General features: G+C 38.1%; 3 protein-coding genes across 4 annotated transcripts; 1 reads left to right on the top strand and 2 right to left on the bottom strand.

The window, feature by feature from the left end:
• Nucleotides 1–349: 349 nt before the first annotated feature.
• On the bottom strand, nt 350–3,825 carry LOC307146123 (protein-glutamine gamma-glutamyltransferase K-like). The gene is made up of 12 exons (XM_079849970.1): nt 3,672–3,825; nt 3,298–3,549; nt 3,064–3,182; nt 2,786–2,893; nt 2,471–2,648; nt 2,240–2,378; nt 1,968–2,160; nt 1,726–1,879; nt 1,200–1,484; nt 886–1,046; nt 665–801; nt 350–519 (listed from the first exon to the last, which is right to left on the bottom strand). The coding sequence occupies exons 1-12, from the start codon at nt 3,736–3,738 to the stop codon at nt 372–374; spliced, it is 1,941 nt and encodes a 646-aa protein (XP_079706096.1). The 5' UTR covers nt 3,739–3,825; the 3' UTR covers nt 350–371.
• On the top strand, nt 1,435–22,246 carry LOC307146116 (protein-glutamine gamma-glutamyltransferase K-like). 2 transcript variants are annotated; one of them, XM_079849953.1, is made up of 16 exons: nt 1,435–1,507; nt 4,828–4,900; nt 16,733–16,915; nt 17,249–17,622; nt 17,728–17,919; nt 18,042–18,293; nt 18,385–18,503; nt 19,385–19,492; nt 19,602–19,779; nt 19,872–20,010; nt 20,100–20,292; nt 20,381–20,534; nt 20,621–20,905; nt 21,059–21,219; nt 21,304–21,440; nt 22,068–22,246. In XM_079849953.1, exons 4-16 carry the CDS (start codon nt 17,250–17,252, stop codon nt 22,213–22,215), a joined length of 2,439 nt encoding a protein of 812 aa, XP_079706079.1. In that variant the 5' UTR covers nt 1,435–1,507; nt 4,828–4,900; nt 16,733–16,915; nt 17,249; the 3' UTR covers nt 22,216–22,246. The 2 variants fall into 2 exon arrangements, with proteins under 2 accessions (XP_079706079.1, XP_079706080.1); XM_079849954.1 differs by lacking the exons at nt 1,435–1,507; nt 4,828–4,900 and adding an exon at nt 13,139–13,154.
• On the bottom strand, nt 7,457–12,535 carry LOC307146119 (protein-glutamine gamma-glutamyltransferase K-like). The gene is made up of 13 exons (XM_079849962.1): nt 12,396–12,535; nt 12,110–12,301; nt 11,767–12,018; nt 11,278–11,396; nt 11,009–11,116; nt 10,723–10,900; nt 10,492–10,630; nt 10,210–10,402; nt 9,957–10,110; nt 9,590–9,874; nt 8,346–8,506; nt 8,037–8,173; nt 7,457–7,768 (listed from the first exon to the last, which is right to left on the bottom strand). Exons 1-13 carry the CDS (start codon nt 12,523–12,525, stop codon nt 7,627–7,629), a joined length of 2,190 nt encoding a protein of 729 aa, XP_079706088.1. The 5' UTR covers nt 12,526–12,535; the 3' UTR covers nt 7,457–7,626.
• Nucleotides 22,247–22,298: the final 52 nt, after the last annotated feature.

Below are 22,298 nucleotides of genomic sequence, written 5' to 3'. Positions count from 1 at the left end.
ATTAAGAGAAAATAAGCCACAAGTTTCAAAAGTTTTCATTGATATTATTAGCATGAGAAAAAAAAGCTTTTTTCATAATTCATTCATTTCAATCAGACATAATCATAATCTGCATTAGAAGGAATTACTAATCCCATATCCCAATACATTACTTAAAGAAGGGCAATTATTCATCAACAGGATGTAAATCACAATATTTAGAAAACAAGACCACAATCAATAATCATCTGTAACATTTGTCTTTAGTAGATGAAGTGAAACAGTGTTTGCAAATCATGTGAAACACACAATGGAATATTTTACTGAAGCATTTAATCATCAACACTTTCTTTTCCAATCAAAATTTCCTCTCTTTTGGTTATTCGATTGGTTTAACAGTGCTGTTTGACCACAAGGTTGGCGAATCCATGCACCTGAGTGAGCTGAGGACAGTCGAATGAAGCCAGAAGTTTCTGATGGCCGTGACACTTGGGAACAAACTTCTCCGTCAGGCACACAGTGGCATGTCCTGCGATGTCACTGAGGAAGAAAAAGGATTATTTAATATTACTATAATTTATATATTTTAAAATAATTGTATATAATTAATTGGAGAATGTAAGAACAGAAAAATGCAAAAAAAATATTTATTATTTAATCGACCAATTCATTAAATTAATTATACCCATAGTTAACAACTCTGGGGTGCTTCAGTCCAAGTCCCACAAAGCGGAATACAGTGTTCTTTAAGACACAAGGCAGTGGATTCTGGAAGGTGATTTTGACCTGCACTTCTTGACCCAGGACAGCATCACATACAGGCTGAGAAGAACCACATACAAGACACAATTTAGCACTAAATTATTTCAGCTGATCAACAGAATAAGTTGAATACTTTAAACTCACAGCGAGAACTAGATCTGGAGTGCGCAGTCTGAAGCTGTACTGGGTGGCCAGAATCTGCTTAGTCTGAGCGACGTGTCCAAAGAGGTTGAGCATCAGTGGGGCGTGATCCACCAGGTGTTCCTTATACTCGTCATAACTCAGGGTCCATTCTATAGGTTTGCCTATAGTGGGAAAAGTGATATGCTTTCATTACAAGTCTCTATTTTAAATAACTAACAGATGATGTGCTAATTTGCATGATTAACGTTACACATAAGCTGCACCAGTAACTGTGTGGTCTCATGTATTTTAACTCAAACTTGATCATTTCTCACATTCAGAGGGCTTGAGCTCGATGCATGTCTGGTCTCTCTTCAGGAAGGTCTTCCTGACTCCAGTGTAGTACATGGCTGCTGCATGGCTGTGGAGGGTGACGCTACGAGGTGAGCCGCAATTGTTTTTTAGATTGATGCAAAGCACGGCATCTTTTCCCACACACAGTTTATCGTCCTTCAGGCTGACTTCACAGACAACATCCTCAGCGCAGGGCTGTGGGTATGAGCATCTCCTGGAGCCGTGACGAAGGGCTGTCTCCAAAGCAGCACACTTCTCCGAAGAACCTGATCAACGGAAGCAGGAGGAGGTGAATATACAATTAAAATGATTGATTCTTGCTCAACTTTTACTATCCAGGTGTTTCTTTTTTTGGCCTTTCACCTCTTTATGAGAAAGACATGATAGGGAGTGTTATTGACTCAAACCTCATAAGCACAATGGCTTAATGTGTCTGGAGCATGGGTTGCACCACATCCCTTACCAATTCAAATGTAAGTATTTTGTGGCATATGTATGTATTCTTACCCAGTGGGTGTTTGTAGAGGTTTGTGATATCTACACGTTGATCTGAGCCGACGGCCTTGGTGCTGATGCAGTGACCTACTACATCCTTCTCAACATGGACAATACCAAATGGTCCATTACTTTTCCTCTGCCAGTAAACTTTATCACTGTTCACCTAGAACACAAGGAGACAAACAGGAATTATAAGTCATTGTATGTCAATCTCTGTATGACAGAATGCTATATTAAAGGAATTAACGCACTTCTGCGAAAAGGAAGGGCACGTCATGCTTCAGGAAGGTCTGTCCACTGCGGATCGCAGCAACAGATGTTGGGCCGCAGCGGAAGAAGCCCTGGCTGGTCATTTGAGGAGTGGAATCAACCACCTGCCAACCTCCAAAACCAGATGGCAGGTCGGGACGAGCCATCCAGGCCTCATTCCACACGTGGTAGTTCCTACACGAAGAGAAGAAGAAAGACATTCACTTCATGCACATTCAGAGAAACTTTTGGCGATGATGTTCACGATACCTACCAGATTGAATCACGGTTCATGTGATCAATCAGCTGAAATTTTTCATCCAAATAAACGTCACTTGTCAAACGAACATCAGTGTCATGAGCAGAACAGAAGTTTGAGACCGGACGAACAGGAATGCCCAAACATCTCAACACTACGAGAAAGAGAAGAAGAATAAGTGCATTACATCTACAATCCATTTCTCAACCCTTATTTTCTCCTTGTCCATTCTGCCTGAACGCTTACGTGTGTTGGTGACTCCAGCGAAGGCCAAGCTCTGTCCATATTTGACAGGCATTCCTCCACATTTGTGGTATTGTTTCAGGATGGCACTGCTTCCGCACCAGGATGTAGGAGAAGTTCCGTCTCCATAGCAGTTTGACCAGTTACCCATCAACACACCACAGTCTTTGTTGGCAATAACCTGTTAAAGAGAGACGATTGATAATGTTGTGTTTTTTATGTAGCAAACTTCATGCATATGTATCATATTTAGAACAGAGCAAATCAGACCGTTTTGTTAGGCTTTCCAACATAGATAGAAAGAAAATGATTACTCACCATGTCAGACACCCCTCTGGAAATGTTGATGGGACTTCCCCATCCTGTGCAAGGGGTACAACTCTTCTCCAGCACATATAAGCATGCAGCCAAGACTCCCTCCTCAAACTAAGATTCAGATGGCAGTTTGTAAATTGTGAAACATCTGGAATGCTATCTTTTGTAACATTTTTTCTTGTAACACACAGTCCCCTTTGAAATCAATGGTTTTGCAGGGTCTCCCTGACATACCATAAACTTGTGTGTAGGCACTTTTAACTCTCAAGTTTAACACTTACTTGACCAAAGTTCCATGTCCTGCAGCCAATCTGCTGTTTAGTCCCATAGTAGATTCTGCCCATGTCGTTCAGCACATACTCAACTCTCTCTGCCTCTTCATGCAGGTACACGCAATCATCTGAGAACAGAGAAAATTGGACTTAAAGCTTCATAAAGTTTTAATCGTGATTTCTTTCTTTCCGCATTCAATTTAATCTTCATATAATCAGGTTTCAGTGTAATGAAACGCGTACCTTTACACCAGGGGTTGAACAGCATGTAAATGTCATTTTCAGGAACACATGGTGTAATGAATCTTCCTCCTGTAGAGTGAGTCACGACACTGAGTTGGTATCGTCCAACGCAAGCAGTCGGAAGAGAGTGCACACACAGTTTGAGTCGGTTTTGGCCCTTTTCAACAATCTTTGCTCCCCAGCAGTCTTTCTTGAATTCTTCCACTATTGGAATGACCACATAAGTGCCGTCCCGGATGGATGCGATATGACCTGTAAAGCACACAGAAGAACAAGTGATTCCAGTGAGGGTAGAAATGCATGTTCCTCCTCAACATATACGGTATCTGCATGTCCTATATTGTCACCCACGCACAGGTCACACAGTAACTAACCTAGTTTCAGCTCCAGGTGGAGTTTGTCACAACTGGGATTGTAAGGACGGCACAGATCAACCCACATAGTGAAGCACTGTCCTCTGCGGACGATGAGGTGATCATCAGGGAAACAATGTGTGTGATGCTCCTGACGATTCTGTCCGGTCCTGCACTTGAGAAGATCGACTTTACTCACCCGGAGGAGAGTTTCTGAGAAAACGAAAAAGCAGAAGACAGCTCATTAAATATCAAACGGATCATTCATTGCGTAATTACAACAACACATTTCCCATCATGCATTGCAGGACAACGATCTACGACTCTTCAGATCACCTCCACCTTCTCGCTTGACTGTGCAATCTTCCACGCACTCCTTGATGACAACTTCCTTAGTCTCATAATCACGGCATGGAGTGACAGTTGCAAGGTTTAGTGTATGGAGTAGCGCAAGGGTTAATGCAAGGGTTGATGCATGGGTTCACCCATGGCTTTACACAAGGATTTGCGCATTGGTTCACGTATGTAATTACGCATGGATTCACATGAACATTTGCGCATGAGTTTACACACGGATTTGTGCAACTGTTAGCATAAGGGTTTGCACATGGGTTAACACTAGGGTTGGTGTAGACCGGTGCGCAGCATGCACCTTTCCAGCTGTCATCCTCCTGCAGTTTGATCTCTGGGAAACGGCCGAGGGTGCAGAGGTTTTGGTATGGGTTGTTTGCAAAAGGCATCCTGTCAGGAAAAAAAAAACAAAGATTGTGAAGGATGAATTAAAAGATAGATTAAGATTAAGATCATCACTTGTTTGCACAAGCCCAGGTGGATCATTCATAACTAACGTCTGTTGAATCTTTTCTGATGTATTCACCTAAATATTAAATCTATGAGCATTCAAATCATCAAGTCATGTTTCTAATACTCAAGCTGCGTTTACTAGACAGCAACGTAAATCATCTTAACCTTTTTCTTTTGGTGGGTTATTAAGGGTCCAGAAAACAATGAATAAGTGCAAAATAAAACCAGATAAGAAGCCTGAAGTGAAGTCAAAGTTGATTACTTACATGTTTTAGTCCTTGTCCTTGTTTAAGTGAAACTGAACCGGGAACTTGGTTTACTGAAGCGAGTGAACAGTGAGTCCTGCTTTAACCAGCTCTTCTTTCCACTGAAGCTGTGGATATATATACTTCATGTCCATCTCCACCCATTCCACATCTCTTGTGATAAAGAAGATAGGATTTTGGGTGAGTGACATGATAATTTGAATGTTTTTTTGTAGGGATTTAAGTCCAATTAATGTCTTAGTTTAATTGTTCTGTACTGATAGAGATCGAGAAATCCTAGAGTAAGGAGAAAATGCTCATTTATAATGACCAAATGCCAATGCCAAACTAGTCATGGCACGGTTACAGGTGTGATTACCAGATCATGCATTAGTTTTACTTATATTTTAAATGATAAAATGTTTTAAAATGTAATTAACCAGAATTTAAGTTTATTATTTCTGTATATTTCTTTCTTAATTAACGTTCTCTCAGATATGGAAATGAAATGAAATGAAATTGAATTGTCAGTTGTACAGTTTTACTTCAAGGTCGACACTGATTACAGAACCATAGCTAAGTTAAATATTGTTGTTATTTTTAAATTATATACAATTTAGGTAAAAATAGACATGTCGTTGTTGGAAAATATTCTCTTTGATTCTAACTACATAAACAGCTGCTACCTGAAGTTTGTCACACCTAGTTTTACTAGGGCACATTATACATTGCTTTGCAATTGTCATAGAGTTTATGTGTTTCTAACATAAACAAAACTGCATAGCAATGATAATAATTAAATATGACACATTTGTGTTGTATGTGGCATTAATTAGGGCAGTAAAACTGTGTCAATGCTAACTGAACATATCACCATATCACAAGTCATCATCACCATATGTATTTCAGGTTTGCATAAAGTGTTAATGCACTGTGTGTGTACTACTTAGTGTAATGGTATAATTAATGTATAGTTTTACATTAACTTTATTCTTGTGAACAAGTATAACAGGTTCTGATGTCAACAGCTACATAACAAGGAGATTTTGTGATAATACTGGTGCTTAGTTGTTTGAGTATATGAGAATAATACGATAATACACATAAGTAAAAAGATATTCAGTGAAAAAGAATAACTGGTTCCTAGTTGTTTGAGTATATGAAAATAATACGATAATACACATAAGTAAAAAGACATTCAGTGAAAAAGAATAACTGGTTCCTAAGTAATTAAATAATGATGTAGGTGATGGATTCAATTCTGTGAACAGATACAGAGATTAAAATTCTCTCATCATGCAGATCTGTCAAGTAAGCACACTACAATTAGGTGTGTGAGTTATACAAAACCAGTGTTCTTGATGGAGAGCAGGAAGTATATTTTCCCAGCACACAATAGATTTGCAGATTAATCAGCTTGTGATTAATACATTAACATAACCATGTCTTTACCCAAAAGAGTAATATTTTCCCACCAGACAGCTACCTCTACCTTTATAAGCATTACTTTTTAAAAAGCCAAAGGTTAGGCTTTTGATCAGTAGAGAGTAGACCGTATTTTTTTGTAGATGAGTATTTGCTAAAGTTTGCTTTATAATTAATTAGTTGTTATTACTTTAAGTTGGGTCACTAGTGAAAATGCTTCAATTTAGGATTGTTCTCATTTAACAGATATTTTCATTGCAAATGATATGATCAGTAAAAGCTGAATACAATTAGAATTGGAAAAAAAAAAGTTTACACAGAATGTCTAGGTATTTTGTTTCTCTCAGGACGCATACGATTATTGTAATCACTCTTTGACGGTGTGATTACAACGTTCAGTGAGTCACTGATAATGCTGAGCCAGAGACGGACATGCTCAATGCTTTTCATATATCACAACTATTCAGTGTTTTTAATCACATAATGTTTATAATAGGTTTCAGACATTTAAAATAGACATTTAAAGTTTGTTACAAATTCCATAAACTGATGGAAGCTGCAATAATAATCCTTTCAATTATAATTTGACAAAGTGTTTTATTCATATCAGATATGCATTGTGTATGAAACTAAAAAGTTGACTCTATTTTTCTTCCATTTCAAATCACCGGCCACTAATGTATTTCGGGAGAAATGGATGAATTTACGTGATGTAAATCCGACAAATGCAGTTCTCTGAATTGTAGTGCAAATTAACATGGCGGCGCCCACTTTACGTCATAGATCAAGTGTTTAAATGACAATATTATATATTTCATGATATAATTAACAAATGTGTGAAAAAAACTAAATAAAAGCGATGTTCCAATATAATGTTCTAAAATAAAAATAAAAACTCACACTGGGGGCTCAGCTAGAATATAGTGCCCCTATATCATCTGAAACACTTGGATACATGTATGTGAATGACTCAAATTTGGATGCCTATACTCAAGTAAACTTGCACACTCCTAGAGTCCAACCCACTGATTCTACACACCCGCTGCAAATTGTGGAGATGGGTGTGTTTATATATACATACAGTATATTATAATTTGAATGTTATTGCAACATACAGTAGGCATAGATTTCATAATGGATGTTTGACAATTCAACAACTCCATTTTGAATGTTGGTCCAGATTATTATAATTACCCAGAAGTACTACAGATTTATCATAATCACACATCAAAGTGAATAAATTAACAACATTGTTCTTAATGCTGAGGCAGCACATAATTAACAAAATGGCTAAATGAAGGAAATATTCACCATAACAACAACCAAAAATATACAAGTTTTCAAAGGTTTTTATTCAGAATTTATTTTTTATTTCTCATGACAAGATGAAAAAATTTCAGGCATAAAACACCCTGAGTGCAATCTCCTCTGAGATCATGATCAACAAGTTTACAGTTCAAAGAAACAACCATTTCTTCTCTTTAGTTAATCTAAGTACTTTTTCACTGTTTAACCGTGATGTTGGCAACACCATGCACTTGACTGAGTTGAGGACAGTCGAGGGATGCCAGTAGTTTCTGTGCGCCATGTCGCACTGGAATAAATGTCTCTGTCAGGTTCACTGTGGCCAGGCTTGCAATATCACTGAGAAAAAGAGAATTATTACATACTAAAACTATATAGCAACACATATCACATCTCCTAATACAATTGTATCATAACAATAAAAATAATGTAATATAATTAATCCAACACAAGCTCCTGGCAATTCACAACTATTTTATAATTTGGCAAATTGATGGCTAATTCATTTTGTCTTGTGTACTTTTTTCTAACACTGCACAAATTCATATTAAATCAACACCTTGTAAAGTAGTTGTTTTCCTGTGAGATCGGGTTAAATTTATCTTACCCATAGCTAACAATTCTGGAATGCTTCAGTCCCAGACCCTCAATACGGAATATCACATTCTTTAGGACACAAGGCAGTGGATTCTGGAATGTGATTTTGACCGGCACTTCTTGACCCAGGACAGCATCACATACAGGCTGAAAGGTAAACAATTTATTGAATGTATTTTAAGTTTATGAACCATAAAATTTACATTAAGACATTCATGTCAAATCCATGGCGAGTTCCCACCAATAATCATGTAACCCTTATCTTCTAGGTCATCACCAACCCATAAAGAAATTAAAAGAGAGAATCTGCTGGACTCACAGTTATAACTAGATCTGGAGTGCGCAGTCTGAAGTGAAACTGAGTGGCCAGAATCTGCTTGGTCTGAGCGACCTGACCAAAGAGATGGAGCATCAAGGCCGCCTGATCCACCAGGTGTTCCTTATACTCATCATATCGCAGGGTCCACGGTAGAGTCTGGACTATAGAATGAAAAGAGATAAACAAGTCTCCTTTTAAAACAGTTGCATGCTACATAAATCTAGATACATTTGAAAACGGCGTATTCGTTTCAAGACACCACACTAAACGTTTCCATCCACACTAGCGTTTTAAGTGTTCCAAAAGTTTTTTGTCCTCACTGAAATTTTAGAAAATTAAAGGAATAGTTTACTTCAAAATCTTCAAAATGAAAATTCTGTTATCATTTACTCCCCCTCAAGTTTCTTTCTTCTGCTGAACACAAAAGAAGATTTTTTTTGAAGAATGTCGGTGACCAAACAGTTGATGTACCCCATTGTACCCATCCAAAAAATTTGATGGAAGTCAATAGGGTACATCAACTGTTTGGTCACCGACATTCTTCAAAATATCTTCTTTTGTGTTCAGCAGAAGAAAGAAATTCAAACAGGTTTGGAACAACCTGAGGGTGAGTAAATGATGACAGAATTTTCATTTTGAAGTGAACTATTCTTTTAAATCATCTTACTGTGTATGCGTAAAATGTAATAAAAACTCACTGAGATGATACCGAGAGACCAGACATAATTGAGTTCTCACACTATTCTTCTGGCACCATCATTTTAGTACTATCCCAACACTAAGAGGTGCATACAGGTCGCACTCAGTCGCAATTCCATGTGTGGTTTATAGCAATTGTGAGTAAATCTTCTGTCATCTTTGCAGGAATGTAATATAAAGAACATTTATCTTTAGCAACACTGTGCATGTTGCCATCCCCTTATCTATTTTGGAGAGCGTCTTCATGAAGCTCAGGACAGAAATGCTGTCTCAGTGTGGATGGAACACCAAAACAGAGAGAAAAAGATGTGTTTTCAAATGAATCTGTATTAGTGTTGTCAAAAGTACAGACTTCGGTACCTAGTCGGTGCTGAAATTTAAACAATGTGACGCTTTGAGCGATTCCACTCAACACATTTTTCAAATTTCAATACCGACTTGGTAACGAAGTCAGTACTTTTCACAACACTAATCTGTATTAATGTAGACGTATCTGCAATCTCTCTCATATAATACAGGGTTGATTTCAATCTTTTATCACTTACCTTCACTGGCCTTCAGTTCAATGTTCACTTGGCTCTTCCTCACTAAAGCATTATGGACTCCGGTGTAGTATGTGGCTGCCTCTTGACTGTAGAGGGTGATGGTACGAGGTGAGTTGCATTTATTCTGCAAAATGATGGAAAGCACAGCGTCCTTGCCTACACATGGTCCTTCCCCATGCATGCTGACTTTGACGGTCACATCTTCCGCGCAGGGCAATGGGTATGTACATCGCTTGGATCCGTGACGAATAGCTGTTTCTATAGCAGTATGCTCTTCCTCCGAACCTGATAAATGTTAATAAAGTCGACATTTAACTTAAAGACATTTCCCAAGTGTGACTGTTATCATACTGAGATGTGTTTTCACCTCGTGGATGTTTGTAGAGGTGAGTGATATCAAAGCGTTTGTCTGAGCCGACGGCCTTGGTGCTGATGCAGTGACCCACAGCACTTTTCTCAACGTGGACAACACTAAAGGTCCCATCACATCTCTGCTGCCAGTAGACTCTATCATTGTTCACCTAGAACATGAGAAACATTACTAATATAGCATATATTGCATTTATGTTAGAGAGAACCTTTTAAAGCATTTATGCTAGAATATAAAGGAATTAACACACTTCTGCGAAAAGGAAGGGCACGTCATGCTTCAGGAAGGTCTGTCCACTGCGGATCGCAGCAACAGATGTTGGGCCGCAGCGGAAGAAGCCCTGGCTGGTCATTTGAGGAGTGGAATCAACCACCTGCCAACCTCCAAAACCAGATGGCAGGTCGGGACGAGCCATCCAGGCCTCATTCCACACGTGGTAGTTCCTACACGAAGAGAAGAAGAAAGACATTCACTTCATGCACATTCAGAGGAACTGTGTCTTGTTGAAATCACAAATGTTCATGATACTTACCAGATTGAATCACGGTTCATGTGATCAATCAGCTGAAATTTTTCATCCAAATAAACGTCACTTGTCAAACGAACATCAGTGTCATGAGCAGAACAGAAGTTTGTGACCGGACGAACAGGAATGCCCAAACATCTCAACACTACGAGAAAGAGAAGAACAATAAGTGCATTACATCTACAATCCATTTCTCAACCCTTATTTTCTCCTTGTCCATTCTGCCTGAACGCTTACGTGTGTTGGTGACTCCAGCGAAGGCCAAGCTCTGTCCATATTTGACAGGTACTCCTCCACATTTGTGATATTGTTTCAGGATGGCACTGCTTCCGCACCAGGATGTAGGAGAAGTTCCGTCTCCATAGCAGTTTGACCAGTTACCCACCAACACACCACAGTCTTTGTTGGCAATAACCTGTTAAAGAGAGACGATTGAAAATGTTTTTTTTTTTTGCCAAACAGAGCAAATCAGACAGTTTGTTAAGCTTTCCAGCTTCAAATGGGAAAGAAAATGAATACTCACCATGTCCGACACCACTCTGGAGATGTTAATGGGGCTGCTCCATCCTGAGCAAGGGGTACAACTCTTCTCCATCACATACATACATGCAGCCAAGACTCCCTCCTCAAACTACGTATCACAGATCGGAGAGAAAAAAAAAATGAGATTGAGAAACATTTCAGCCAGTTAACCAGTTATCCTGGTAATAGTTTACAAAATCTCAGGCTTTCTACGCAAATCTCAGGCTTGAATTTTGAAATACTGTATATGAATGAAAGTTTAACTCTTACTTGACCAAAGTTCCATGTCCTGCAGCCAATCTGCTGTTTAGTCCCATAATAGATTCTGCCCATGTCGTTCAGCACATACTCAACTCTCTCCGAGTCGTTATCCAAGTACACATAGTCATCTGATAAAGTGAGAAGAGAAAGTTTAATTTTAACTGAAGAGTTACACCATGTCTACACTGGAAGCGAGCGGTGCGATGTGACGCAACAAAAGACAATATAACCCATTTTAATCAGTGGTGTTGTCTACACTGGATGCGACGCGACACAACAAATCCCGACAGTAAACTGATGCCTTGTTCTATATATGACGTACTCCAAGCACTCACGATACTTCTCATAGAAGGGAAAAATTTGCAATAGTCACTTTGTCACATCCAGTGTAGACAGTTTTTAGCTGTTGCGACACGATGCTTTCTATTTGTACTTCTCTGCTTAAAAGCTTGTCAGCATATGTGTGTTTGAGTTTCAGATGTGTAATGAAACGTGTACCTTTACACCAGGGGTTGAACAGCATGTAAATGTCATTTTCAGGAACACATGGTGTAGTGAATCTTCCTCCTGTAGAGTGAGTCACGACACTGAGTTGGTATCGTCCAACGCAAGCAGTCGGAAGAGAGTGCACACACAGTTTGATTCGGTTTTGGCCCTTTTCAACAATCTTCGCTCCCCAGCAGTCTTTCTTGAATTCTTCCACTATTGGAACAATCACATAAGTGCCGTCCCGGATGGATGGGATATGACCTGTAAAGCACGCAGAAGAACAAGTGATTCCAGTGAGGGTAGAAATAATAAACTTTTTGTCATATGGTTGTTGAAGAAGGTTATAACTGACCAAGTATCAGCTCCAGATGAAGTTTGTCTCTATTCGGAATAAAAGCTCGTGTCAGCTCAACCCATATCTGGAAACACTGTCCTCTACGGATGATGAGGTGATCACTCTCATAATAATTTGTGTGATGCTCCAGTCGATTTTGTCCTTTTCTGCCTTTAAGGAGGTCAATAGAGCACACCTGCAGCACTGCATCTGAGAACAAGCAACAACAATCAGATAAAGACAAATCAAATTTGAAATTTCATTCCCACTACGCAGTGCAGTCAGAAGAGTTTGAAGCGCTTACCATGACTTCCACATGCTTGTATGCCTTTGGAATCACTGCACTGGCTGATATTGCAAACTGACTGGCTGCGTTCCCCTTCCCGCTTTTCCAATTCCAGTTTGGTTCCAGTGCAAATATTTTCACAAGACATACTTTAAGCTTCAAAGGTGAGAGAGCGAATGGACAAATTATAAAACAAAGCTGTCATCTTATATGGTTAATCATTCAAAACAAATGGCTTCTACAATTGATTTATGTTTTTAGAAGATGGCAGTCTAAATTTAGAATAAAAATCTGAAAAATAAAGTATAACTTTTGACTGGTACTTTATTCCTTTTCTTACCTGATCTTATATAAAATGCTAGTTTTCTAAATGCAATGATTATATACTAAATAAAACCAGGTCCCAACCTTAAAATAATGTGTTGATACTTACATGTTAGAAGTCCTTATCCATGAATGTGACTTGTATCTCTTTATTCACAGAGTAATCAGAATAATTGTTCTAGGAGAGCTCAGTATGTGAAAGTAAGTCTTTCTGGGATGAACTACTGTTGCTTCAATGTTTTTCTCTGCTATACACCAGTATATAATGACCTTCGCTCCACCCGAACTGCCTATAGTGTGTGAAAAAAATGATCTTCATGGTGAGTCACACTTTTTTTTTTTCTTTAAATCCATCTTTTACAAGAGTCTTTTCTAAATCTGTCTTTTTTTTTTCTTTTTTTTTTTCAGACTAAGCAGATAATTACGCAGTTTTCACATACTAAGTGAATACAGGTAATGTGGGACACTATTTTGTCAGTGGCATTGTTTTTAAAAAATATTATCCAAATGGCTACATTAAATGTCACGTCATAATAGTTTAGAATAAACTTAATGCTGCTTTTTAGTAATGAAAGAATCTACACATACTGTAATAATTGAGATTAAGTGACCTACTTGTATTCGCCCTACTGTACCATAGGAGGCACCTAATACCTACTTTTTCCACCCGTAATTTATATTGGTCAGGTGAAAAGCCTTAAGATTAAAACTTGGTGACTGATACTACATTTAAATCACATGCAAATATTAGTTTATTCTCTCAGAGATTGCAGTCTGGTTCATTCTGTTGCACAGTAAAACCACAAACTGCGATGTTGCTACTAAATGCTGCTTCTCAAACTACCACTAAAATATAAAATTACTTAATGAAAATTATAATTTTTTACAATATTTTAATGCCAGCTACGCAAGATTATGAATATGGACACCAAACTAAAGGAGTTGCCTTTTTTTGTGAAAGACTTAACATTTGTGTCAATCTCTGAGCTGTGTTTTTAAATTTTTAATTTATGTCAATTATATAAACCATGTCAATTATTTTTTGATAAAATTTTTTTTTTAAATGATTGACCATTTGTTGCAAAGTCCTGCCCACTTGAGGGCTCAGCCAATAGAGAACCCGGGCATAATATATTATGTTACAACACTGTTTTGTATTGTGTTTATACATCAACTAACAAAAGAGGTGAAAAACTGGACAAAACAGGTGAAAATGAGGCTGTGAGGGATAGACTTACAGTCTTTACAATGGCACTTTACACACTGTATAGAGATCCTAGATCACATAAATTTCACAACTCACAACTTTTAAAACTAGAGTTTTATGGGATGGGATGGGATGGGGGGGGGGGGGTCTACTGTAAGTTTTTTCTTTTTTTTTCATAAAAGACATTTCGTCAGCTGAACAATTGGATTGACAACAGTACAGTCCATTAAACACACTGTATTTTATCCCTCACAGGCTTGTTTTAATTCCTGTTAAAAATAAAATATGGCACTATACTGACCAAGGTCTATTGAACAGGGGTTTTTGTGTGATGTCAAAGCAGACCTGGTGATAATATCAAAGTTGAGGCACATACTAAAGCTATAAACGAATAGCCCTGAGATAAACATCCTTTTAGAAAAAAATCCCAACACTGCGCATCTGAACTTTAAGGTATGATGTAGGATGCAGTATAAAAACAAGTGCAAATAGTAAATGGACAAATGAACAAGCATAATATAGATCTGAAATTAGTTCATTATGCTTTCAAAACAAAGGTTGCACAAAATAATGAACTTCATGCACACAGCTCGTATATGTACATGCATGCAGCTGTCTAAAGGGAAAGCTCACTAAGAGATAGTGTTCTTGAAGGGTTAACATTTTTCCGTAATAAATTGCTATGCCTTTATGAGATGAAGCAAAGAAACAAAAGTTCACAGTTAAAAATCCAATTCTGGTCAATTAATACTGTATTACTTTCAATTGTAGCAATATATTAAACACACACACACACCAATATGTGCAAAGATCCAAATACTACAGTAAAAACTGCACCAAACAGCAGATGAACTTATGAAATAAGCTGAAAGAGACTGATGTGTCAACCAACAGTGATGCTTTAATATCGTGTCACTGCACTAATGAAGCCTTAAAGTGAAAGTGAAATTTGAACATGTACTTAAGCACTTAATTCCTCACAATAATTAAGAGATTTGAGAAGTGCTTGAGAATGACACCAGATCATAGCATGGAAATTCTCAAGGTTTCTGTGATGTAGGAAAGTAGAAAGGAGAGGAGAAAATATCCTAACCTTTCCGAATGCATGTTCTCGCTGTCCAGCACAAGTCCAGTGAGCATCAACACTGTCCTGTGTGTTTCCAGCTGTCATGATGTTCATGATTGATAGACTGGGACTGCAGAATACCAGAATGTTTAATTATGGGTATGACTGACTAAAGCATTATAATAATTGAATGCTATTATAATACATAATAGAGTCATTTAAGAGATTATACAATTCCTTACAGTTGACAATCCTTTCAGGGCAACACTGTTTTTTAGAAGTTCATTGTTGAAATCTTATTAAGCACTCCTTAAGAGTTTTGCACATGCAACTTTTCTTCATCTACTGTGCCACACCTCCCCATATTACACTGATTTCACTGATTAACTAAATTATTGTCGTCTGTCACACAATGAAATGGGAGACGCTTTATGTGTTGCCGTGTAATTTTAGTGATCATACAATATTATCTCTCATTATTTCTCACTGTTTTTCAGTGACATTTCAAGCCTGACCACAGTGAGCCTGACATTTATTTCCAAAATGCCACTTGAACTCGCATCACTTGACTTTCCTCAATTTACTCATGTGCTTTTATTGCCGATGGATGGATGGATAAAAAGAAAGAAAGAATACTGTCCTTTTTATTGTTTTCTGTCAAGTCAGACCAGAATTTATAGATAGACTACAGTTATGCCATATCAATTTGCTAAAGCCCTTGTAGTGTCATTGTTCTAGTAATAATTAGCTAAATTGCTGAGGTATTGATGTTTTTAGGTCATTTTGGCTTACTGTAATTGGTCTTATTAAAGGCTATTTCTCATAGTTTTCCCAGACGCCTTCTGGGTGGAGCATGAGCTTCAGGTTGGGGATGGTGATCAGATAATGTTTCTATAGTCTATAGTCTCAGAAAAGGACTGAATTAATCCTTGCTTGACACTGTCTTCTATAACATAGTTCATAAATCTAAGGGCACATACTGATTTGAAGTTATGACATCAGATCCTTACTTCCACTTGTCAAGTAAGAGACGTTTCTTCCTTTATCACTGCAGGGGTCGGTGTTTGAATTCATGGGGTCTGGAGCAACACTTCACCCTCTGTCAGTAAAAAGGGGGAAAAAAAAGCATATTCAATTATAAATCACATCTTGCATGTGAATTGTCATTCTCATATTTTCTCCTCCTTCCCATTTTGTGAGTCGTTCTATTTAATAACTCACTAAAAGTCAATAATCAAAGAGTCGTCCTTGTTCCGATGATCATCAGAGATAAATGTAAGAGTAATTGACAATTAACTGTACTGCAATTTAACTTAATATAACCATGCAATATTAGTGTCTGAGACAATTTTGCCTTCAAATCCCTGATCTAATCTCTTTGTTGAAGGGAGCTTCATTTCTTCAAATGTACATAAAATAAATGATTTTATTACATGCATAAATCATTATACTACTCACTACTCTCTTAAACAATGTAAAAAGATTAACAAACAGGGTCAGTAAGAAATATGCAGACTTAGCTTACATAATGTTTCTAATACCTTTAATATATAGGAATAAATAAAGGATATATTCATAATTTTTATGACCAACGTCAGCGTATTAAATGAACAGACCTGCTCTGTCAGGAAAATGACTGTAAAACGACTCTACCTATAGTTTAAAAGTTCAGAACAATTAAACTAAGATGTTAATTTGTCCTATTAATTCATTAAAATGAACATGTGTGACTCAAAATCCTTTGGTCCCTTTCTTAAGAGAACAGTTCTCCACATTCTTGTGCTATGAGCTGTGGATGGGGTGGAGATGGGGATGAAGTATAAAAAGCCTGTCTACTGTGGAGACAAACTATGAGCTGGTTAAAGTAGGACTTACTGTTCACTGCAATACATCAAGTTCTCGGTTCAGTTACTCTTAAACAAGTGCAAGGACTAAAAACATGTAAGTAATCAACTTTGACTTTATTTGAAACTTATTATCTGTTTTTATTGTGCACATATGTTGCTATTAGAAAACTAGAATCATCTAGAATTCATAGGCTGTTTTGATCAAGATTCCTTTAGCAGCAGCAACATCTTTAACAGGTTATTATTTCTAAAGTCTTTTCTGGTATTGTGAAAGTACATGTTAGTTAAAAATATTGGTCTGATCATTTTTTAAAACAGCCTTATGAACAGATCTAATTTACGAGAACAAATGCATCCAAGAGACCATATTTATGAATTGTTAACCATGTAATGACCAATTACTTATCACACTTCTTTTTTTGCCCAGCATGCCTTTTGTATACAACCCATACAAAAACCTCTGCACCGTCGGCCGTTTCCCAGCCATTAAGCTGCAAGCGGACGACTGCAGGAAATCAACATGCCACCCACCAGCTCATCATTATCCTTGCTTTAACCCTTATGTGGACCCTTGCGCTAAAACTTATGTTAACCCTTGTGCAACCCCTTCCTCTGTCCCTTATCCTTATCCTCATCCTTACCCTTACCCATGCACCAAACCTTACGTTAACCCTTGCGTTAACCCATGCGCTACTCCATACCCCAATCCTTGCAACTATGTCACTCCATGCCGTGATTATGAGACTAAGGAAGTTGTCATCAAGGAAGATTGCACAGTCAAGCGAGTCTGTGGAAATGAGGGTGAGAGTCGTAGATCGTTGTCCTGCAATGCATGATGGGAAATGTGTTATTGTAATAACGCAATGAATGATCCGTTTGATATCTTCTGCTTTTTCGTTTTCTCAGAAACTCTCCTCCGGGTGAGTAAAGTCGATCTTCTCAAGTGCAGGACCGGACAGAATCGTCAGGAGCATCACACACATTGTTTCCCTGATGATCACCTCATCGTCCGCAGAGGACAGTGCTTCACTATGTGGGTTGATCTGTGCCGTCCTTACAATCCCAGTTGTGACAAACTCCACCTGGAGCTGAAACTAGGTTAGTTACTGTGTGACCTGTGTGTGGGTGACAATATAGGACATGCAGATACCGTATATGTTGAGGAGGAACATGCATTTCTACCCTCACTGGAATCACTTGTTCTTCTGTGTGCTTTACAGGTCATATCGCATCCATCCGGGACGGCACTCATGTGGTCATTCCAATAGTGGAAGAATTCAAGAAAGACTGCTGGGGAGCAAAGATTGTTGAAAAGGGCCAAAACCGACTCAAACTGTGTGTGCACTCTCTTCCGACTGCTTGCGTTGGACGATACCAACTCAGTGTCGTGACTCACTGTACAGGAGGAAGATTCACTTCACCATGTGTTCCTGAAAATGACATTTACATGCTGTTCAACCCCTGGTGTAAAGGTACGCGTTTCATTACACTGAAACCTGATTATATGAAGATTAAATTGAATGCGGGAAAAAAGAAAGCACGATTAAAACATTATGTTCTCAGATGACTGCGTGTACCTGCATGAAGAGGCGGAGAGAGTCGAGTATGTGCTGAACGACATGGGCAGAATCTATTATGGGACTAAACAGCAGATTGGCTGCAGGACATGGAACTTTGGTCAAGTAAGTGTTAAACTTTCATTACTAGAGTTTACCACATATCAGCGACTGGTGTGAATCCAATTGATTTCAATGGGGATGTTGAGAAACCCCAACTGTTTAAAACTGAAAACAGTAAAATCCTGCAAATCACTTTCAACATTTTGGTTTAGCCTATAATGTTACAAAGTAGTTCTCTAAAATGATTATTAAACTTTGGCGTAATATATATAACAAGGTATATCTATAACAAAACCAGATCGCTCCCTTAACAATCTACGAACTGGAAGTTGATGACGTCATTTGGCGTACAATAACGCTACTCCAGTTTTATTTTGACCGTCTAACTGAAATATTATTTTATTTACAAATATCATATTTGTAAAGTGATTGCTATACGAAATCCCATCCTTTTATGTTTAAATAACTTCTGACCATTGAATCCAAGTCAGCGCGTGAAGTTTCTGGTCTTTAAACGGGACTGCCGTTCTCAGGGAATACAATCGGAGGTGCCATTACAACACTAAACAAGCAGAGTAGACAGTGAGACGACTTGAGATCAATCTTACCAGAGCCGTGAGCTTGAAGTCTGAAACGAATGTGGTTAAACGATCTTACTAGTGAACAAAAAGAGATTCACGAACCTGACTCTTATGAAGTGATTCTTTAAAAGAACCGATCAAAAGACTCTGAGGTAATCGGTTTGAATCATTCCACCGAATTCATCGCTGAATCTGTTAGAGCAGTTGAGCTTTTTATTTAAATGAAAGTAATTACACAATAAAAACTTCTTTTTTTAAAAATTATGTTTGATTCAGTGAAGTTTGTGACCCCTGCTGTACATGTTTTTTTTATTTTATTTTATCATAATATCTCATTTCCTCACTCTGTCGTCTGAATCTTAGTTTGAGGAGGGAGTCCTGGCTGCATCTTTGTTTGTGCTGGAGAAGAGTTGTACCCCTTGCTCAGGATGGAGAAGCCCCATCAACATCTCCAGAGTGGTGTCGGACATGGTGAGTATTCATTTTCTTTCCCATTTGAAGCTGGAAAGCTTAACAAACTGTCTGATTTGCTCTGTTTTGCATAAAAAACACAACATTATCAATCGTCTCTCTTTAACAGGTTATTGCCAACAAAGACTGTGGTGTGTTGATGGGTAACTGGTCAAACTGCTATGGAGACGGAACTTCTCCTACATCCTGGTGCGGAAGCAGTGCCATCCTGAAACAATTCCACAAATGTGGAGGAATACCTGTCAAATATGGACAGAGCTTGACCTTCGCTGGAGTCACCAACACACGTAAGAGTTCAGGCAGAATGGACAAGGAGAAAATAAGGGTTGAGAAATGGATTGTAGATGTAATGCACTTATTCTTCTTCTCTTTCTCGTAGTGTTGAGATGTTTGGGCATTCCTGTTCGTCCGGTCACAAACTTCTGTTCTGCTCATGACACTGACATTTGTTTGACAAGGGACGTCTATTTTGATGAGAAATTTCAGCTGATTGATCACATGAACCGCGATTCAATCTGGTAAGTATCATGAACATTTGTGATGTCAACAAGACACAGTTCCTCTGAATGTGCATGAAGTGAATGTCTTTCTTCTTCTCTTCGTTTAGGAACTACCACGTGTGGAATGAGGCCTGGATGGCTCGTCCCGACCTGCCATCTGGTTTTGGAGGTTGGCAGGTGGTTGATTCCACTCCTCAAATGACCAGCCAGGGCTTCTTCCGCTGCGGCCCAACATCTGTTGCTGCGATCCGCAGTGGACAGACCTTCCTGAAGCATGACGTGCCCTTCCTTTTCGCAGAAGTGTGTTAATTCCTTTAATATAGCATTCTGTCATACAGAGATTGACATACAATGACTTATAATTCCTGTTTGTCTCCTTGTGTTCTAGGTGAACAGTGATAAAGTTTACTGGCAGCGTAAATGCGATGGGACATTTGCTGTTGTCCACGTTGAGAAGGATGTAGTAGGTCACTGCATCAGCACCAAGGCCATCGGCTCAGATCAGCGTGTAGATATCACAAACCTCTACAAACACCCAATCGGTAAAAACCACATGCATGTGTCTTAAAACATCTGGTTAAGATTCATGGTCTCACCTGTGACATCTCCTCCTGCTTCCGTTGATCAGGTTCTTCGGAGAAGTGTGCTGCTTTGGAGACAGCCCTTCGTCACGGCTCCAGGAGATGCACATACCCACTGCCCTGCGCTGAGGATGTTGTCTGTGAAGTCAGCCTGAAGGACGATAAACTGTGTGTGGGAAAAGATGCCGTGCTTTGCATCAATCTAAAAAACAAATGCAGCTCACCTCGTAGCGTCACCCTCCACAGCCATGCAGCAGCCATGTACTACACTGGAGTCAGGAAGACCTTCCTGAAGAGAGATCAGACATGCATCGAGCTCAAGGCCTCTGAATGTGAGAAATGATCAAGTTTGAGTTAAAATACATGAGACCACACAGTTACTGGTGCAGCTTATGTGTAACGTTAATAATGCAAATTAGCACACAATCTGTTAGTTATTTAAAATAGAGACTTGTAATGAAAGCATATCACTTTTCCCACTATAGGCAAACCTATGGAATGGACCCTGAGTTATGACGAGTATAAGGAACACCTGGTGGATCACGCCCCACTGATGCTCAACCTCTTTGGACACGTCGCTCAGACTAAGCAGATTCTGGCCACCCAGTACAGCTTCAGACTGCGCACTCCAGATCTAGTTCTCGCTGTGAGTTTAAAGTATTTAACTTATTCTGTTGATCAGCTGAAATAATTTAGTGCTAAATTGTGTCTTGTATGTGGTTCTTCTCAGCCTGTATGTGATGCTGTCCTGGGTCAAGAAGTGCAGGTCAAAATCACCTTCCAGAATCCACTGCCTTGTGTCTTAAAGAACACTGTATTCCGCTTTGTGGGACTTGGACTGAAGCACCCCAGAATTGTTAACTATGGGTAAGACACTATAATATTTAAATTATTAAATTCATTTTCACTGAATTATATCAAATTGATTGATGAAAACAATGCTCAACACTCTTTCTGTTTTGCTGTTCAGTTTTAGATGATTTAATCTAATAAAACACATTAAAGATAAAAAGTATAGTTGCTATAATTTAATTATATTATAATTCTATACTGTAATATTATATAATATTGTTTTGTACAGTTTGTTATTATTAAATCTAAAAAGTAATCTTTTAAAAAAACTATTAAAAATATAAATATATACAATTATAGTAATATAAATGTGTCGCTAAATTTTCTAATAAAATTATTAAGAGATAATTAAAATATAAAATAGATATATTAAATAATAATGTGTTGCAATATAGTTTTAATAATGTAATCTATGAAATGAAATGATTAAAAAAATAATAAAAAATATAAATTATAGTAATATTAAATTTTATATTTTTCAACACAGTTTACTATTTAAGTAAAAAAAAAACTATTAAAATATAAATATATAAATGATAGGAATATTATATTATATTATGTGTTGAAATAAAGTTTGTGAATATTTAATCTACCAAAAATTATTTTAAAAATACTAAATATTCTTCTTATTTTCTTCCTCAGTGACATCGCAGGACATGCCACTGTGTGCCTGACGGAGAAGTTTGTTCCCAAGTGTCACGGCCATCAGAAACTTCTGGCTTCATTCGACTGTCCTCAGCTCACTCAGGTGCATGGATTCGCCAACCTTGTGGTCAAACAGCACTGTTAAACCAATCGAATAACCAACAGAGATTAAAGGGCAAGGCTCCACTCAATTGAAAGCACTCACATTTGCAGAATAAAATAGCATCT

The sequence above is a fragment of the Squalius cephalus genome (genome assembly GCF_949319135.1).
Source record: "Squalius cephalus genome assembly, chromosome: 18".
Classification (NCBI taxonomy): domain Eukaryota; kingdom Metazoa; phylum Chordata; class Actinopteri; order Cypriniformes; family Leuciscidae; genus Squalius; species Squalius cephalus.
The sequence above is the reverse complement of the archived record's forward strand: the minus strand, read 5'-3'. Positions and strand labels throughout refer to the sequence as shown.

Bases quoted from the DNA above. Each gene is read 5' to 3' on its own strand.
- LOC307146123 (XM_079849970.1), bottom strand. From the start codon at position 3,738: ATGTGGGTTGATCTGTGCCGTCCTTACAATCCCAGTTGTGACAAACTC. The intron at 2,379-2,470 runs GTAAGCGTTCAG...TCTTTCTCGTAG, and splicing joins CGCTGGAGTCACCAACACAC to TGTTGAGATGTTTGGGCATT. The intron at 1,880-1,967 runs GTGCGTTAATTC...CTTGTGTTCTAG, and splicing joins TGCCCTTCCTTTTCGCAGAA to GTGAACAGTGATAAAGTTTA.
- LOC307146119 (XM_079849962.1), bottom strand. From the start codon at position 12,525: ATGTCTTGTGAAAATATTTGCACTGGAACCAAACTGGAATTGGAAAAG. The intron at 10,901-11,008 runs GTGAGTATTCAT...TCTCTTTAACAG, and splicing joins CCAGAGTGGTGTCGGACATG to GTTATTGCCAACAAAGACTG. The intron at 10,631-10,722 runs GTAAGCGTTCAG...TCTTTCTCGTAG, and splicing joins CGCTGGAGTCACCAACACAC to TGTTGAGATGTTTGGGCATT.
- LOC307146116 (XM_079849953.1), top strand. From the start codon at position 17,250: ATGCCTTTTGTATACAACCCATACAAAAACCTCTGCACCGTCGGCCGT. The intron at 20,011-20,099 runs GTAAGTATCATG...CTCTTCGTTTAG, and splicing joins ATGAACCGCGATTCAATCTG to GAACTACCACGTGTGGAATG. The intron at 21,220-21,303 runs GTGAGTTTAAAG...GGTTCTTCTCAG, and splicing joins CTCCAGATCTAGTTCTCGCT to CCTGTATGTGATGCTGTCCT.